Source organism: Tachyglossus aculeatus, chromosome 1, assembly GCF_015852505.1.
Source record: "Tachyglossus aculeatus isolate mTacAcu1 chromosome 1, mTacAcu1.pri, whole genome shotgun sequence".
In the NCBI taxonomy this organism is placed as follows: domain Eukaryota; kingdom Metazoa; phylum Chordata; class Mammalia; order Monotremata; family Tachyglossidae; genus Tachyglossus; species Tachyglossus aculeatus.
Window position 1 is genome coordinate 133,366,839 of NC_052066.1, and position 19,188 is coordinate 133,386,026.

Genomic DNA, 19,188 nt, shown 5'->3' on the forward strand with positions numbered 1-19,188 from the left:
AGCAAACGCCTAAAGGATACATATCCAAGTGCATAAGAGATACAGAAGGGAGAGGGAGTAGGGGAAAAGGGGGCTGAATTGGTGAAGGCCTCTTAGAAGAGATATGATTTTAATAAGACTTTGAAGGCTGAGGGAGTGGTGGTCTGTCTTGTTCTCCCAGGTTGAAGGGAGATATGGGCATGGCATCACCAGTTGGCTGAAATTGAGGTAGAGTGAGCAAGATAGCATTAGAGAGCCAAGTCTGTGGGCTGTACTGGAGTAGGAAATAAAGTAGGAGTGGGTAAACCAACTAAGTGTTTTAAAGCTGATGGTAAGGAGTTTCTGATTGAGCCCATGATGAACAGTTTCCACTTAATGCAGAAGGAGGTCATTACCATTGGAGGTTTTTGAGGAATTGAGGCTAATGTTGGGTGACACTGCATGAAGATTTGCCTAATATGAACTGAAAATTTCCTTTCTCTATGTGCATAATTGGTAGTAGGAGGGGGAACTCTCAAGAGACCCCAATGTTCTCTGTCTTTCCTTTGGTATTCAGAAGTGGATTGGTTCCCAATTGGTTCCCAATTCAGATATTAGAGCATTTGCCAAAGTTTATAACAAATTTCAGGGAAAATCCTGAAAGAGGCTTTCTTTGTAAAGCCTGATACTTTTCTTTAATGATTAGTTTAAATGGAGAACAATGGTGTCTTTGTATGGATTATCACTGAAGGACAACTTCCTTCTTCTTGAAATTTAACTAGCCCATCTAGGTGGTTTCCCAAAGACTTTTGGGTATGTGTTTATCTTCAGTTTACTGTCTTTAAAATTCCATATTTAAGGTCAACCTCAAGAAGATCCTTTCAATCAATCAATCAATCGTATTGATTGAGCGCTTACTGTGTGCAGAGCACTGTACTAAGCGCTTGGGAAGTACAAGTTGGCAACATATAGAGACAGTCCCTACCCAACAGTGGGCTCACAGTCTAGAAGGGGGAGACAGAGAACAAAACCAAACATATTAACAAAATAAAATAAATAGAATTGATAAGTACAAGTAAAATAAGTAGAGTAATAAATACATACAAACATATATACATATATACAGGTGCTGTGGGGAAGGGAAGGAGGTAAGACGGGGGATGGGGAGGGGGACGAGGGGGAGAGGAAGGAAGGGGCTCATTCTGGGAAGGCCTCCTGGAGGAGGTGAGCTCTCAGTAGGGCCTTGAAGGGAGGAAGAGAGCTAGCTTGGCGGATGGGCAGAGGGAGGACATTCCAGGCCAGGGGGATGACGTGGACCGGGGGTTTAGATGGAGGGACAGGTGAGAATGAGGCACGGTGAGGAGATTAGTGGCAGAGGAGCGGAGGGTGCGGGATGGGCTGTAGAAGGAGAGAAGGGAGGTGAGGTTGGAGGGGGCGAGGTGATGGAGGGCCTTGAAGCCGAGGGTGAGAGTTTCTGCCTGATGCGCAGATTGATTGGTAGCCACTGGAGATTTTTGAGGAGGGGAGTAACATGCCCAGAGCGTTTCTGGACAAAGACAATCCGGGCAGCAGCATGAAGTATGGATTGAAGTGGGGAGAGACACGAGTATGGGAGATCAGAGAGAAGGCTGATGCAGTAGTCCAGACGGGATAGGATGAGAGCTTGAACGAGCAGGGTAGCGGTTTGGATGGAGAGGAAAGAGCTGATCTTGGCAATGTTGCGGAGCTGAGACCGGCAGGTTTTGGTGACGGCTTGGATGTGAGGGGTGAATGAGAGAGCGGAGTCGAGGATGACACCAAGTTTGCGGGCTTGTGAGACGGGAAGGATGGTAGTGCCATCAACAATGATGAGAAAGTCAGGGAGAGGGCAGAGTTTGGGAGGGAAGACAAGGAGTTCAGGAGTTTTAGGTGGCGGGCAGACATCCAGATGGAGATGTCCTGATGGCAGGAGGAGATGCGAGCCTGGAGGGAGGGGGAGAGAGCAGGGGCAGAGATGTAGATCTGGGTGTCATCAGCGTAGAGATTATAGTTGAAGCCAGGGGAGCGAATGAGGTCACCAAGGGAGTGAGTGTTGATTGATTCAATCAATCAATTATATTTATTGAGTGTTTTCTGTGTGCAGAGCACTGTTCTAAGTGTTTGGGAGAGTACACTACAACACAGCTGATGGACCTGATGGACTCACAAGGAGCTTACAGTCCAGTCAGGGAGAAAGACATTAAACTAAACTACAGATAGGGGAAGGGGCAGAGTAGAGGGATATGTACATAAATGTTGTAGGGGTACAGACCCAAGTGAGTAGGCAACGTATAAGGGATGGCAAACAGGTTGTGGAAAAGACTTGAGTTTTAGTAGAGCTCTGAAATTGGCAGGAGTGGTAGTCTTCCCTGATAGTGAGGACCTCCAATCCTCTTTAAACATTTCCAATAACTGTCAAATTGGAAGTTTCATATCTTGATCACAAGTTTACAGTCAAAAGCACTAGATTCCAAGAAATCCCAAGAAACAATTTACTAACTCATGATATAAGTCTCCTGTCCAGCCAATAGTTGAAAGTCTATGTGTTTTCTGTGAGACAAGTAGGTGGGCATAATTGATAGGTAGTATTGATTAATGTTTTTCTTTTCTTTTTCCTCAGGGATATCAAGGAATCTCAGGAACTCCAGGTAGTCCAGGGTTGCCCGGCATGCAAGTAAGAGCTCAAGAACTTACATACATTTTGGCAATTTCATGTACAATGGACTCAATGGGAAGTATTAACATTAGCTTATATTTTGAATTACTTAGGGGCCACGTGGCATACCTGGCTATAAAGGAGAACCAGGAAGGGTTGGTGACAAGGTAAAACAATGCTTCATTGCTCTTAAAAGTAATTTGACTCAATTTATAAAACACATATACCAGGACTTGAAAAATAATTCAGTTTTTAGAATAGGCTATTAGGATACAACTTTTGTGCGTATCCAGGTGACATGTTATCAGTTGTTGTGATGGAGAAAAAGGCAGTACTGTATAAAATTGTGGAAAGCACAGAACATGTTTGAGACCAGCTAGATAGACTCAGTGGAAGCAAATCACCACAATCTGAGAAGCACTGTGGCCTACTGTAAAGAGTATGGGGTTGGGAGTCAGAAGACCTGGGTTCTAATCTTGGGCTCTGCAAATTGCTTGCTGTGTGATCTTGGGCAAGTAACTTAACTTCTCTGTACCTCACTTCTTCTTCCTACATAGACTGTGAGCCCCATGATGGGCCAGAAATGTGTCCAACCTAATTAACCTGTCCTACCCCAGCACATAGACACCTTGTAAGCACTTAACAAACACCATTAAAAAAGAGCAATCTGAGGATACCCACCCAAATTTCCCATGGGACTGAAAGAAGTAGTTTTGGAACTTCAGAAAATGGGAGACCTATTATAACAAACTCTGTAAGAGGTCCCAGAGATATCCCTGGGAATTATAAGCCACTGTATCTCACTTTGATATCTGGCAAATTGGTAGACTCTATAACTAAATTTAGGATAGGTTAATAAACACTTAGGAAAATACCATAAAAGGAAAGTGTCTTACTAACTACAAGAGGTTCATGGTAGGGGGCAATAAGACAATGAAACAAAAAGAACAAATAGATATATTTTGAATCTTCAAAAGACTTTTGATCAAGTTCCATACCCAAAATGTAAAAACAAACTAAATATTTGTGGAATTGGAGAGAATGTTCCACTTCGGTTTAAAAATCTGGCTTAAAGATGGAAAACAAAGGATAGGGATAAATGCCTGCTTCCCTGAATGGATAAGTGTGTAAGTACTGAAGTTACTCAAGAATCAGATCTGTGATAAATTTTATATAGTGCATAGAGAAAACTCTGTGATTGCAGTGATACCCTGGGGCTAATCCAACCCAACCTGCCTCTAAAAACTTGGTTTCTAGAGTAGACTGTGAGCCCCTCAGGTACTCTGTCCAACTTAATAAACTTGTTACACCCTAGCACTTACTTAACAGTGCTTGACATATAGCACTTAAACAAATACCATTGGGAGGGAAAAAAAAGGCATGGCCTGGGCCACACCAGATTTAGGGACAGATACCAGCCACTCTTCAGACTATTGATAATCTGTAAAATAGAGTTTTAGGACTACAAAACCTTGGAGTTTTGAATGAGAATTTTTAAGTATACTTCTTTGGTTGCATTTTAACCACCTAACCACATTAAAGTCAATATTTCTCCGTAGCAACAATTTTATTGAAATAAAATTATTTATTTTATCACTGGCATCCCACTTGGATAAAATGTTTTGGTAGTGGATGTTTCTCATACACACTTCATCCTGTCCCAGTGGAAACACTGCTGGCAGGAATGAGGCAGTGGGTGACACTGCTCAAGCCACCATACTTATTATCAATTCTTTGTCTAGGTTCCAGGTCCATCATCATCATACCAACTCTAAAAAATTTTCTAGGTAAATTTAAGGACATTGATTTATGAGGATACATGAATACTTGTCTTTTAAAGAATGAGTCATACATACATAATGAAGCGGCTACCTTCAATTGTGAAACAATTTGAAAATCTTCCTCAACTATCTGACTATGGCCTGAATTCTTTCAATTGTATTTGAGTGTTTACTGTGTGCAAAGCACTGTACTAAACACCTGGGAGAGTACAATACGATAACAGACTCATTCCCTGCCCATAACAAGCACTGTCTGAATGATCTTAACAGTTTTTTTCAACAAATCCTCTGTGTTTTCTGGGATTTAATTATCATCAAGGAGATATTCTAGTTTATACCAGTGATCAGCAACTAAATTTGACTCTGAAGCCTTTCTTCATTTTCATAAAATTTAGAAGATGGAAAAATTTAATTAGACAATGCTGTCACGCACGCCTATATGTGTGTGAGTGTATGTCTCTGAAGCCTTTCTTCATGTTCATACAATTTAGAAGATGGAAAAATTTAATTAGACAATGCTTGTCACACACGCCTATATGTGTGTGAGTGTATGTGTGTGCATGTACTTGTATAGCCTTGCCAAGACCAGTTTCAAGGCCTAAAGTTTAAGGTTCCCACTACTTCTGGAAAACTGTCCCACAGCCTAATACAGTTCTCAAATAGGACACGATTTTCCTTAAATGCAGCTTAAATTTTCCATTTTCCAAACTTCATCCCAAGACTCTTACAGTAGTAGTTTCCACGAAGCTAATTAAAATTCTATATTTTTTCTAGCTGAGTTTTCTGTTCTATAATTAGTTTTTCTAGGATAAATGCTACATGCCGCACATTTCAAAAACAATAGCAGTTTTTTGTATTTCAGACTATTCTAAATTTGCAGACTCAAATGGAATATTAAATTAGTAAGTGCTTGCAATATTTAACTGTGCATCTTTATTCAATCCTCTGTGCTTGAAAAGATTAAACCGATTATGTTGAGTTTGTCAGACTGGTAATTTTAAGTTATAAGAAAACCTATTCTGTGAAAACTTGCTTTGGTGTATTTTGTGTAGTTATAATAGCACTTTATTTAATTCAAAATAAGCTAACTACTAAACGTCTTCAGTTTGAAGGAACATAAAAAGTTCTCCTCCAAATACAGGGGTTAATTGCTTGGCAAATCCTGTATTATGGAACAGTTGTGCTATAGTACAGACACTTTGAATATGAGTGAATATGAACACCACATATGAGTATGAGTGTGTTTTTCATACATTGCATCACATTATATCCTAATAAGCATGTATTTTCTCAGAAAGATTCCCTAACTCCTAAGAGTTTGACCCCAAAAACCAAGTATTATCACACAAATTGCAGTACCACAAAAATGAAACCATCCAATTGCCTAGACTTAAAGTTTGAATGAACAGACTCAAGGTCTTGACTCCCCCAAAACCGACCATCTCTAGGAGGCCTTCTCAATCATACTATCTGCCAGTCACATAGATCAACACCTCATGCAATCAATCAATCACCTTTATTGAGGTTTTGCTTAGTATCAAGCACTATACTAAGGGCTTGGGGAATACAGTACAACATTTGATAGGCACTTTCCCTGCCCACAAGGATGTATATTGTGAGTTTTTCATTAACACATATATTAATGTAAGTAGCTTGATGATCTATAAGGCTATTTAGTGAACATAAACTGTGGTAGAAAAAGTTTTAGTAGATGACTTAGATGATTAACTTTTTACAATTTTACTTTCTTAATCTCAAATAGCCCTTAAACTCAACGTGAATTCCTTTTGAGATCATAAATTAAATCTGAATTTGTCTACACCTACATCTTGCATATTTTCACATTCTTAATCTGTTTATCTTGTCAGTAGCTAGATGTGCCTGGCCAAACTGTTTTCTTTAAGTGAAAAATTTCCTATAGAAAATGCAATCGTTGTTTATTATGCTGGTCCAAGCACTTGTCATATTCCCCCTAGACTATGCATCTGCCTTCTCATTCACCTTCTTGGCTCTGGACTCCCCGTTCAGTCCCTACTTTATTCTCCTGCTCAGATCAGTTTTCCAAAAAAATAGTCCTGCACACCTCTCCCAGCTCTCAGATACCTCCATTCATTGCTCATCCATCTTAGCATCAAACCCCTTACCATCAGCTTTAAGACAGTCAATCAGCTCTCCCCCTCCTACCTAATATTGCTAACTAGCCCAAATACTCCAGTTGTAACACTAATATATATACTGTTTCTCAGTCTTATTTCTCTCTCCATTGACTGACCCTTGCTCAAGTCTTCCCTCCTACTTGGGACTCCCTCCCCTTTCATATTTAAACTGTGAGCCCATTGTTGGGTAGGGACCATCTCTGTTGCTGACTTGTACTTCCCAAGCACTTAGTACAGTGCTCTGCCCACAGTAAGTGCTCAATAAATACGTTTGAATGAATGAATGCTCTGCACACAGTACATGCTTAATAAATATGATTGAATGAATATCAGACAGATAATAATAATGAGAATAATAACAATAGTATTTTTAAAGTGCTTACTATATGCCAAGCACTGTTCTAAGTACTGGGGCAGATACAAGGTAATAAGGTTGTCCCATGTGGGGCTTGCAGTTTTAATCCCCATTTTACAGATGAGGTAACTGAAGCACAGAGAAGTTAAGTGACTTGCCCAAGGTGACACAACAGACAAGTGGCAGAGCTGGGGCTAAAACCCACAACCTCCGACTTCCAAGGCTGTGCTCTTTCCACTAAGCCATGATTCCAACTCTCCACTCTGTTCATCTTAACAGCCCTACTTAAATCACTTCCCCTCCCAGAAGCCTTTCATGACTACTAGCCTTCTATCTTCCCACTACCCTATTCTTCCTCCCTCCTCTATTGACTAAGGGCTTGGATCTCTATCCTTTAATCAGTTTGATACTTACCCCACCCCCATTACAGTTATGTACATATACTCTGCTGCTTCCTGTATCTGTAACTTTTTTTAATGTTTCTAACATCCCGGCTCTGCCAGTTGTCAGCTGTGTGACCTTGGGCAAGTCACTTAGCTTCTCTGTGCCTCAGTTGCCTCATCTGTAAAATGGGGATTAAGACTGTGAGCCACTCATGGGACAATCTGATCACCTTGTATCCTCCCCAGTGCTTAGAACAGTGCTTTGCACATAGTAAGTGCTTAACAAATGCCATCATTATTATTATTATCCACTAGATTGAAACTCTTCAAGGGCAGGAATTGTGTCTACCAATTCTATTGCACTCTCCCTAGCTCTTAATACAGTGCTCTGCACACAGTAAATGCTCAACAAACACCACTGATTGCTTAATTAAGATCAGTTCAAAATAAAATTACTGAAAATTTATAGTGTTACAGAAGCAGAGAGTGTTGCATGTAGATGGGAATAATGTTTCATGTTCCTCATATCACCCCTCATGCTTTTGAGTCTCCCTGGATTCTGTGGGTCAGTCTGTCACCTATAAACATAACATTTTAGGCTCTTCAACCTCCTACCCCTTTCACACTATGTCAACACACTACCTGTATCATGTTAAGAGCCCAGTCAGAGTGATAGTACCATGAGGAAAAGAGGCAACACAGAAGCACTAGCACCTTGAGCATCATCTCTCTTTCAGAGAATGTCTGGGGTCCCTCAGTAAAATCCCACAAAGGCATGATTTCGTAGAATATCAGCAAGATTTCTTTTTTTCCTGAGCTTTTGTGCTATTGCTACTCTGCTACGTGGGAGTTTATTCATCCATTATGCAGTCTATTGCTGGTTTTCTTCATGGAGAAAAACAGGAACAGGAAATGTATATTTGGTAGCATATTTTTTTTCTTTGGATCATAAGGTCCTACTTGTCAGGAGAGAAGTTAAATATATTTCCTTGCCACAGAATCATATCAAATTCAGCTTTCCAATTTTTTCCTTGTAACTGATAATTGGAGTGCTTCTTTGCTAATCAAAATATGGAACAGATTAAATTTGCACTGAACAAAAAACTGAACAAAAAAATCTCTTAAATTTTCTGAAAAGGATGTGTTCCTTATATGGTTAACCTGTAAATAATGATTACAATTAAATACTTGCAGAAGTATAAGTAGTAATATTTGTTACTTTGAAAGTTTTTGGTTAATTTGGGGATTATCTTAAAATTTATACAGTTTTAAAACTTTTATTGTTAATAGTCCTTATCAAATATTCTCCTGAGGAAAGAACTGCCCTTTACTTAAAATCTTGTAGAATACATGCAGTATATTTCATTATAAACCTTGTAAATAGATTCTAGTACAGTGCTCTGCACACAGTAAGTGCTCAGTAAATATGAGTGAATGAATTCTACATTTGGATTTGCTTGAAGAGGAAGGTACACATAATATTAACAATAGTAATAATTTTGGTATTTAGGTACTTAATGCCAAGCACTGTGTCAAGAGCATGGACAAATACGAACATAAGCCCATTTAATTGGAAAAGATGCATTTAATTCTCATTTAATCCCTGCATGCCTGGAAAGCTGCCCATGTTTTCTAATAAGATAATAGGGGTAACCCAACTATGCAGCTCTGTCCCTCCTACTGCCAACCCCTTGCCTATATCCTCCCTCAGGTCTGGAACTCCCAACCCTTCATAGTCCATCCCTCTCCCCACTTTCAAAACCCTTCTAAAGTTACATCCCCTCCAAGAGGTCTTTGACTATGCCCATATTTCCCCTGTCTGACTTCCCATTGCTGTCAACTATGCATTTGACTATAAGCATTTTGATACTCACCCCAGCCCCACAGCACTTATGAAAAATCCATATTCTCTACTATTTCTCCTGTAATGTTATTTTAATGTCTATCTACCCCTATAGACTGTAAGCTTCTTGTGGACTGGGTTTGTGTCTTCAGTATAGCTGTTAGATTATATTTTCCCAAACCCGTAGTACAAGTGCTCTGCATACAGTAAGCACTCAAATACCATTGATGGATTGAGTAATTGATATGGAAAGGTTGTGAAACTTACATCCCAATAATTGTATTAACTCCCTCTCTCTAAAAATGAGTGGATTTCATCAGCGTGAAACTAGCAGAAATTCAATGAATATATGATTTTACAAAAAGGGAGGAGTCATAATGTGGTCTAAAACATATTTCAGACATCAAAAATACATTTTACCATTTTTTCCTCACTTGTCAGTGAATACATTTAATAATTAATTTTTCTAATCTTTTGGGAAACAATTTGCATAACATATAAAATAGGCTTTGATCTGTAATTCCAATGTCTTCCTCCTCTGCTAAATTGTAAGCTCCTTTAGGACAGGATAGTGTTTACCAACTTTGAACTCTTCCAAGTGCTTAGTGCAGTGCTCAGCACACAGTAAGTGCTCTGATGCCATTGCTTTATTAACTGGACGATAATTGTTCAAATTCATTTAAGCTGAATCAATCAGCAGTACCTATAGAGTGCCTATTATGTGCAGAGTACAGTACAACTGATTTGGCAGATATGGTTCTTGTCTCCCAGGAGCTTAAGATCTAGAGGGTATGAATTCTTCATTACAAAAATAGTTGATGTAATGAACTCAGAACACTTTTGGAAATTTCCATTGTCTGGTACAAGTAAAGATGGATTCTAAAAAATAAGCATAATTGAAATTCAGTAGGTCAGAAACTAGTAGTAAGTTCTTCATGGTGATGAAATACAAAATGTTGCTTTGAAGCAGCGTGGCTCAGTGTAAAGAGCACGGGCTTTGGAGTCAGTGGTCGTGGGTTCAAATCCCGGCTCTGCCAATTGTCAGCTGTGTGATCTTGGGCAAGTCACTTAACTTCTCTGGGCCTCAGTTACCTCATCTGTAAAATGGGGATTGACTGTGAGCCTCCTGTGGGACAACCTGATCACCTTGTATCCCCCCAGTGCTTAGAACAGTGCTTTGCACATAGTAAGCACTTAATAAATGCCATTATTATTATTATTATTATCATTCAACCCCCGAAACTGAATACAGTCTACTGAGTCCCATCTTATAAAGGGGCAATAAAAAATGGCAACTAATTAACTGATGTAAAAATTCTCTAAAGTTGATAGCCTAGAAATGAGCAGTTAAGGATTACCATTAAAAAAATTTAAGCAGTCTCCTCTGTCCAGAACACAGTTTAGAGAAATTTCTTTGGCAGTCAATCTGAACTCACTTTAGAGACTCAAGCTGCTTTATGAGCTCAAGGTGACCTAATGCCAAAGGATCGGAATGTAATGAGACTATTTCCAGGACAATTTGATGAGGCTCCATGTCTGAGTAAGTTGCTTATTGAGAATTGAATAGGAACCCAATTGATTGTACATTCCAATTTGAGTCAGCATTAAGGGTGCTAGCGATTGCATCAGCTTCTTCCTGGAAAGAAGTAAATATGACTCTTCTCTACAAATGAGAGGCAGGGGATGGTTTTAATCTCATAATGCTGGTATGAGCATGACTTTGTGTTACTTTCTCTTTATAGAAATGTAGATATTAGTGTGTCTTCCTTCTAATACCTGCAGCTGGATGGATTCCTCTACTTGCTGAGAGGCTCTGCAGGCTGAATGTGTGTGGGGTGGGAGGGAGGGCTTTTGGAGGGAAGGAGAAGGTGATTCAACTCCAGCTGGACCTCCTGGAGCAGTTTAAATGAGAACAGCTGTGAGTGCAGGCAGAGTGGAAGGGCCAGGTCAGGGAGAGGACTCTCACTTGTGGAGAAGGGTTGGAGCTGACTGGAGAAAAGACCAGGAATTGCTGGAATTGGGAAGTAGCTGAAGAGGAGTAAAACCAAGGTGGATTTGTCTAGTTCATCAGAAGTGGAAGAGCCCTATTAGAGAGTTGTGGCCTGAGGCCACAAGTGGATGGTTGGTTTAGGATCAATCTAATCCCTCTTATTGATATAGTTTGGACAATTGTCAGGAATCAAAGATGATTCTTAAGAATTTGATAGTGAGCAAGTGTTCATAGTATTCAATTTCTTGCTTAATTCTGATGGCTTTTATAAATTGTTATTTGTGAGGCTTTTAATTGCAGCATTCTTATAGTATATAGTCCAAAATGTGCCGGGAAATACATTTTAAATAATAACATTACTATTCTTTTAAAAATTATTGTATTAAACTCCCATTATGAATTAAATAGTCATGTTAAACACTGGAATAAGCATAAGGTAATCAGATCAGGCACCAGTCCTACCCACTTGGGGCTCATAATCTGAGAGGTAAGGAGAAGCAGATATCTTCTCCCCATTTTACAGATGAGGAAATGAAGGCAAAGAATTCATAACATGCCAGAATATGCTAGCCTGTGAAATGAGTATTCCAATGCATTTCCATAACTTGTCCTATTTGATGTAACAGTGTTTGAATTTGGCCCTCACCTCCTAACGGTGAAGAGGTTCATACAGTTATAGTCTTGAACAGCATTTCATTCACTTTCTCTGGTACATATGTTCATCCTCAGCACTTTGTATATATGTATATTCAATTTCACATAATTCTACTGATTCATTCTTTTTCCATTCCTTTGAATATTACAATTAATCAACTAGGGGTATTTGTGTTTACTACATTATACCAAGCACTTGAGAGTACAGTGCAACAGAGTTGGTAGACATGTTCCCTGCCCACAGTGAGTTTACAAGTAAGATTGAAGTGTAGTTATGCTCTTTGTGGGCTTTCTTTTTAAACATTTTAGTTAAATCAGTTTCTCTCAAAATAAACTGAAACATGTAATCCACCATGGTATCTCAAGTGAGACACTCTTCTGAACAAGGTGCTTGTGCGTGCTTGGTGTTATTGATGGAATGAGTGAAGCAGGGGTGGGAGAGAGCAGAATGCTTCTATATGTTTTCTGGGTAGTATTACTGACCTTTCTATTTGTATTTATTCCCCGAGGTCATTTGTAATCTTTAGTTATTCATGGCAAGCCCTTTCCCTTTGCACACCATTGGAGAATTTGGGCTTTCGTGATTACACTCATCATTTCCACAATAATTATTTGGCCAGTGCAGGGAAATTTAGTGCTTTACAAAAGCACTAAATCACTGATATGAAAATTGGTTCTCTGCATATGTATGTGTTTAGCAGCCTTGAAAGTTGGTGTGAAGTCATTCAAGATGAAGGCATATAACATTTTATTTTGGGCCTTGATTATTTTAAAGGCTGCATGAGGCCATAAAGCATAAATCCAGCAGGAAAATAATTCACCTCTGACAACTTCTCTGATCTGTCATAATGTGGGTTGATAACATTAAGGTTTTAGGTTTCGGAAATGTTACTATTTCATCACAGGGCACTGTCTGCTAATGACAAGGAGAGTATGCATAATGCAGTCATGAACAAAGATTTACAACCTGCTCCCCAGTCAATCTTAGCTCTTGGGTTATAGGAGCAGTAGACATCAAAATGTCATGTATTCAAAGAGTCCTGAATTTTTTTTTTTCTGATACCAGTAAGTTTTTAACTATACGAGCGTATTGTATAGCCTTCATCTACTGCAGCTTGGGACTTCTAGAAGGGATGGTTTAAAAAAAAAAATCAGAATGGGTATGGAAGGAGAAGGATGCCCAAATACAGGGTCTAAGCTGCTAGTGGCCCCAATATTTCTCTCTCTCTCTCTCTCTCTGTCTCTCTCTCTCTCCCCCCCCCCATCCCTCTCCCCCCCCCCCCATTCCCTGCCCACAGTGACCTTACAGTTTGGTGGAGGAAACAGAAATTAATATAAAAAAATTACAGGTATGTACATAAGTGCTGTGGGGCTAGGAGGGAAGATGAATAAAGGGAGCAAGTCAGCGCGATGCAGAAGGGAGTGGGAGAAGATGAAGGGAAGGCATAATTAGGGAAGGCCTCTTGGAGGAGATGTGCCTTCAGTAAGGATTTGAAGTGGGGGATAGTAATTGTCTGCCAGATTTGAGGAGGGAGGGTGTTCCTGATCAGAGGCAGGACATGGGCAAAGCGTCGACAGCAAGATAGATGGGATCAAGGTACAGTGAGATGGTTAACGTTAGAGAAGCAAAGGGTGGGGACTGGGTTTTAGTAGGAGATAGGTGGGGTCGGAGAGGGCATGGTGATTGAATGCTTTAAAGCCAGCAATGGTTAGGAGTTTTTGGTTAAATCAGAGTTGGATGGACTGGGGTTTCTTGAGGAGGGGGGGAATGTTCTTGTAGAATAATGACCTGGGCACCAGAATGAACTAGAGTGGGGAGAGGAAACTGGGAGGCTGATACAGTAATCAGGGTGGTAGAGGATAAGTGAACATGGTAGCAGTTTGGATGGAGAGGAAAGGGTGGATTTTAGCAATGTTGTGAAGGTGAGACCAACAAGATTTAGTGATGGATAGAATATGTGGCTTGAATGAGGGAGAGGAGTCAAGGATAATGCCAAGTTTATAGGTTTATGACACAAAAGGATGGTGGTGCCATCTATAGTTATGGAAAAGTCAGGAGGAAGACAAGGTTTGGAAAGAATGATAAGAAGTTCTGTATTAGATGTGTTAAACTTAAGGTGATGGAAGAACATACAAATAGACATCACGAAGGCAGGAGGAAAAATGAGACTGCAGAGAGGTGGTAGTTGAAGACAAGGGAGCAGATGAGTTCTTCAAGGGAGTGGGTGTAGATGGAGAATAGAAGGGAACCCAGAACTGAACCTTGAAGGACCCCCCTACAGGTGGGGTGGGAGGCAGAGGAGGAGCCTACAAAGCAGACTGAGAATCAATGGCTAGAGAAATAAGAGAACCTGGAAAAGACAGAGTCGATGAAGCCAAGGTTGGATAACATCCAGGAGAAGGGGGTGGTACACAGTATCGAAGGCAGCTAAGCCATTGGATTTAGCAAGAATGAGATCATTGGTGACCTTTGAGAGGATGATTTTTGTGGAGTGAAGGGGACAGAAATCAGATTGAGGGGGTTCAAGGAGAGAATTAGAGGAGAGTAATTTGAGACAAGGTGTAGGCAACACACTCAATGAGTATGGCGAGGAACCTAATCCCATCTTACATAACTCATAACCTCACCCAGTATTTCCCATCCTGCTTTCTTTGTTTTTCTGGCTGGACTGCATTCATCCACAGGTTAGAAATAGCCCTAGGAGTTTGAATAGAGTAGACCTTAATTACTAGTGATTCACAATGAGACATGCACCATAAATCGTTATAATTATAGTCTGCTCCAAATGCCTAACACAGACTAATGAAAGCTGTCAGTCTTGGAAGGCTGCATTAACTCTTTCCAATCTTTAGGAAACCAATCATTAAATTAATTGCTTTATGTTATGATTGTATCTAATGGGCTGAAGAGCTAATCCATCTTCCAAAACTGGTTAATTTAGGCATAACGCAACCACATGGAACAACTGATTCCCAGGCCAGTTGGGAAATCAGATGGCATTGTTCTAATATGAAAAACTTGCTTTGAAACCGATTGTTCTGGTTTCTTAGGAAGTCACAACCATTTCTGAAGTTACTATTTAAATTATTTACTAGTCTAATGCTTAATACTGACTACCTTTAATAATCCATGCGACTATTTTTATGTAGGGCCCCTTAGACTTTAAGCCTCTTATTGGAAAGGTTCACATCTACGTAATCAGGAAAAGAAAACTGTATGTCCATGTTTAACTACATTTCAGTTGTCTTTGGCCTTGAGATTTCTTCCATGATCATGTAGTAAAAGATCCTATCATTGGGGCAAAAACATTACATTCTAAAGCTTTTGCTTCATAAGATTCATTCATTCATTCAACCCCTGTAGACTGTGAGCCCATTGTTGGGTAGGGACCGGCTCTATATGTTGCCAACTTGTACTTCCCAAGCGCTTAGTACAGTGCTCGCCACACAGTAAGTGCTCAACAAATACAAATGAATGAATGTTTATTACACACTTATTGAATGCAGGACACTGTACTAAGTGCTTGGGAAAGTACAATACAATAATATAGAGTGACATTCCCTGCCCACAACAAGCTCACAGTCTAGAGGTGGGGGAAACAGACATCAATACAAATAAATAAAATTACGGATATATAAGTACTGTGGGGCTGGGGTGGTGGAGGCAGGGGAGAGCAATGGATGCAAGTCAAGGTGATGCTAAAAGGAGTGGGAGTTGAGGAAAAGCGGGGCTTAGTGTGGGAAGGCCTCTTGGAGATATGCCTTCAATAAGGCTTTGACTGTAAGCCCAGTGTGGGCAGGGATTTTCTTTATTGCTGAATTGTACTTTCCTAGTGCTTAGTACAGTGCTTTGCACACAGTAAGTGCTCAATAAATATGATTGAATGAATGAAGGTAGGGAGAGTAATTGTCGGATTTGAGGAGGAAGGGTGTTCAGAGCCAGGACATGGTCCGGGGTCAATGGCAAAACAGGTGAGATCAGGGCACAGTGAGAAGGTTAGCACTAGAGGAGCAAAGTAAGCCGGCTGGATTGTAGAAGGAGAGAAGCAAGGTGAGGTAGGAGGGGGCAAGGTGATGGAGCACTTTAAAGCCAATGGTGACGAGTTTTTGTTTGATATGGCGGTGGATGGGCAACCACTGGAGATTTTTGAGGAGGGGGTGACATGTCCTGAATGATCCGGACAGCTGAATGAAGTATGGATTGGAGTGGGGAAAGATGAGAGGTTGGAAGGTCAGCATGGGGGCTGATGCAGTAATCTAGGTGGGATAGGATGACATTCATTCAGTCGTATTTATTGAGCACTTATTCTGTGCAGAGCACTGTAGTAAGTGCTTGAGAAAGTACGTAATATATCAACAAAGAGTAACAATCCCTGCCCACAATGAGTTCACAGTCCAGAGGGGGGGGAGAGACAGACATCGATACAAATAAATAGACATCAATATGAATAGAGAAGTAGCATGGCTCAGTGGCAAGAACCTGGGCTTGGGAGTCAGGGGTCATGGGTTCTAATCCGGGTTCCACCACTTGTCTGCTGTGTGACCTTGGGCAAATCACTTAACTTCTCTGTGCCTCAGTTCCATCATCTGTTAAATGAGGATTAAGACTGTGAGCTCCCAGGAGGACAACCTGATTACCTTGTATCTACCCCAGCACTTAGAACAGTGCTTGAAACATAGTAAGTGCTTAATAAATACCACCATTATTATTATTATTATAAATAAAATTACAGATATATGCATAAGTACTGTGGGGTGGGGAGAGGGTAGAAGAGCAAAGGAAGCAAGTGATGAGTGATTGTGTGATGAGTGAGTTATGAGCAAGGGATGAGTGATTGTATTACTGTGCCAGCAGTTTGGATCGAGAGGAAAGGGCAAATTGTAGCCAAGTTGTGATGGTGGGACCAAGAGGATTTGGCGATGGATTGAATATGTGGGTTGAATGAGAGAGAGCATTCAAGGATAACACCAAGGTTATGGGCTTGTGAGATGGGAATAATGGTGGTGCCTTCTACAGTGATGGGAAAGTCAGGGAGAGGACAGGGTTTGAGTGGGAAAATAAGGAGCTCTCTTTTGGACGTGTTAAGTTTGAGGTGACAGGAGGCCATCCAATTAGTGATATCTTGAAGGCAGATAAGATTGTGATTGGAGCTATTTAGCTGTGTGACACCAAAGGTAGTCATCCGTATTTAGAGGAATCCAAGGAAAATGTAGGATTAGAAACTTCAGTTAAGTTCCAGTTGATAGCTCTGAAATCCCCAGTAATCCTGGGTAAGCCAAATCTCCAAATGAAATAATGACCAAAGGCAATATTTAATCAGTATTACAAATGAGCGAAAATTGCAACAGAACATAATGAATCCAAAATTAAGTCCCTGAGGGTTAAAACTGCACATTCCAAATTTGATCAAATGTTTATCTGTCACTAATTGTTCAGCTGCATGGCAATCAATCAATCGATCGTATTTATTGAGCGCTTACTGTGTGCAGAGCACTGTACTAAGCGCTTGGGAAGTACAAGTTGGCAACATATAGAGACAGTCCCTACCCAGCAGTGGGTTCACAGTCTAAAAGGGGGAGACAGAGAACAAAACCAAACATACTAACAAAATAAAATAAATAGAATAGATATGTACAAGTAAAATCAATAGAGTAATAAATATGTACAAACATATATGCATATATGCAGGTGCTGTGGGGAAGGGAAGGAGGTAAGATGAGGGGGATGAGGGGAGAGGAAGGAAGGGGCTCAGTCTGGGAAGGCCTCCTGGAGGAGGTGAGCTCTCAGTAGGGCCTTGAAGGGAGGAAGAGAGCTAGCTTGGCCGGATGGGCAGAGGGAGGGCATTCCAGGCCTGGGGGATGACGTGGGCTGGCGGTCGACGGTGGGACAGGCGAGAACGAGGCACGGTGAGGAGATTAGCGGCAGAGGAGCGGAGGGTGCGGCGTGGGCCGTAGAAGGAGAGAAGGGAGGTGAGGTAGGAGGAGGCGAGGGATGAAGAGCCTTGAAGCCGAGGGTGAGGAGTTTCTACCTGATGTGCAGATTGACTGGTAGTCACTGGAGATTTTTGAGTGAACTTTGCTTGGAGAAGTTGGTGGACAAGGGTTCAGACCAGAAATATCCCCAAAGTAGCTCACCCTAGCTTCCTTTTTACCTCAGGTATAGTGTAAATACAGAGAAATACTTTACCACTTGGAACTCTTCCTCTGGTGCGATCCCAACCAGGAGCTGATCACCAGCCAGCATACCTGCACACTAGCCTGACTGATTGATCAATTGATTGATTAAAAACCTAAACTTCCCCAAAGGGGAACTTGGCCCAGAACTCAATGGGATTGGGCTTTCCCACTACTAGCAATGGAAACAATTCATCATTAGCTCCTGGGTACAGGTGTAAGGATAATACCCTAGCTTTCTTTCCTGTAGTACCCCTGTGGAAGGGTTTCAAAGCAAGCTGTGACTTTGCTGTCTAACAAAAAATAAATTTCACCAGATCTTACTTGTGATTCAGATGCAAAATGCTTTATTTTTTTCAATATGAATTTTATAGAAAGATCTATTTATGAAGGACTTTGTTTCAATTGAAAAATATATTTTTGGTTACTTTTGGTCACATCTGTTATTTGGTTGGCAAGATATGTTGTTCATTGTTAGCATGAAATATTTACTTATTTTAAATTAATATTCCTTATAGCTTGTAAAAGCTCTCAATACTTGGTGAAGCTATTACACCAAGAATTGGTTAAAATATTTCACCACGTACTTTTCTGAGAGAGAGATCTTTCCAACTTTCTAATGAAATACATTCATTATATGCTTTTTGCAATCCCATCGCCAAGCTTGAACAGGATAAAATAATTACTCATTTGAAAAAATAATTGCAACATAACCATGAAAATGTTAGCAGACTTGCTTTCCACCAAGTTAAAGACAGATTTGCAGGTTCGACCTTTTTGTTGCAGAATAGCATGGAAACACTGGGGAGTTAATCTTAAAAAAACCAAGAAAAAGGGAAAGGCTTTTTATAGGTTCGGGAATCTGTCCAGTTACCTAGGAATTTTGATTGTTTTCTTTTTGGCTTTAAATGGTTTGCAAGTGCTTTACAGTTTAGATTTAGCCAAAAAAATTACTTTTGAGAAGTGAACTTTATAGGAATTAGTGGGACTCCATATGGAAAAGGGAGTTGTCTATTGGAGTGGGAACCTTAAAAGTTTTGGTGTATAAGGTTCCTGGTAAGTGACCTTAAATAAATACAATCTGCTCCTTCCTTAGCTCACTGTAGGAGTAATGTAGGGTAGTTGCCATGTAGTTTTCATTATTACAACTAATAACATCAGCAAACCTAACAGCTTCGGGTAAAAAACAAAATGTACCCAGATAACTGCAGAGGCAGCAA

General features: G+C 40.4%; 1 protein-coding gene across 1 annotated transcript in view; it reads left to right on the forward strand.

The window, feature by feature from the left end:
- Window positions 1-19,188, forward strand: part of COL21A1 (collagen type XXI alpha 1 chain) — a 165,843-nt gene that overhangs the window by 98,853 nt on the left and 47,802 nt on the right. Inside the window, exons 11-12 of the mRNA XM_038742664.1 lie at window positions 2,597-2,650; window positions 2,746-2,799. Coding sequence (XP_038598592.1) covers window positions 2,597-2,650; window positions 2,746-2,799 — 108 coding nt within the window. The remainder of the gene's footprint in view (window positions 1-2,596; window positions 2,651-2,745; window positions 2,800-19,188) is intronic.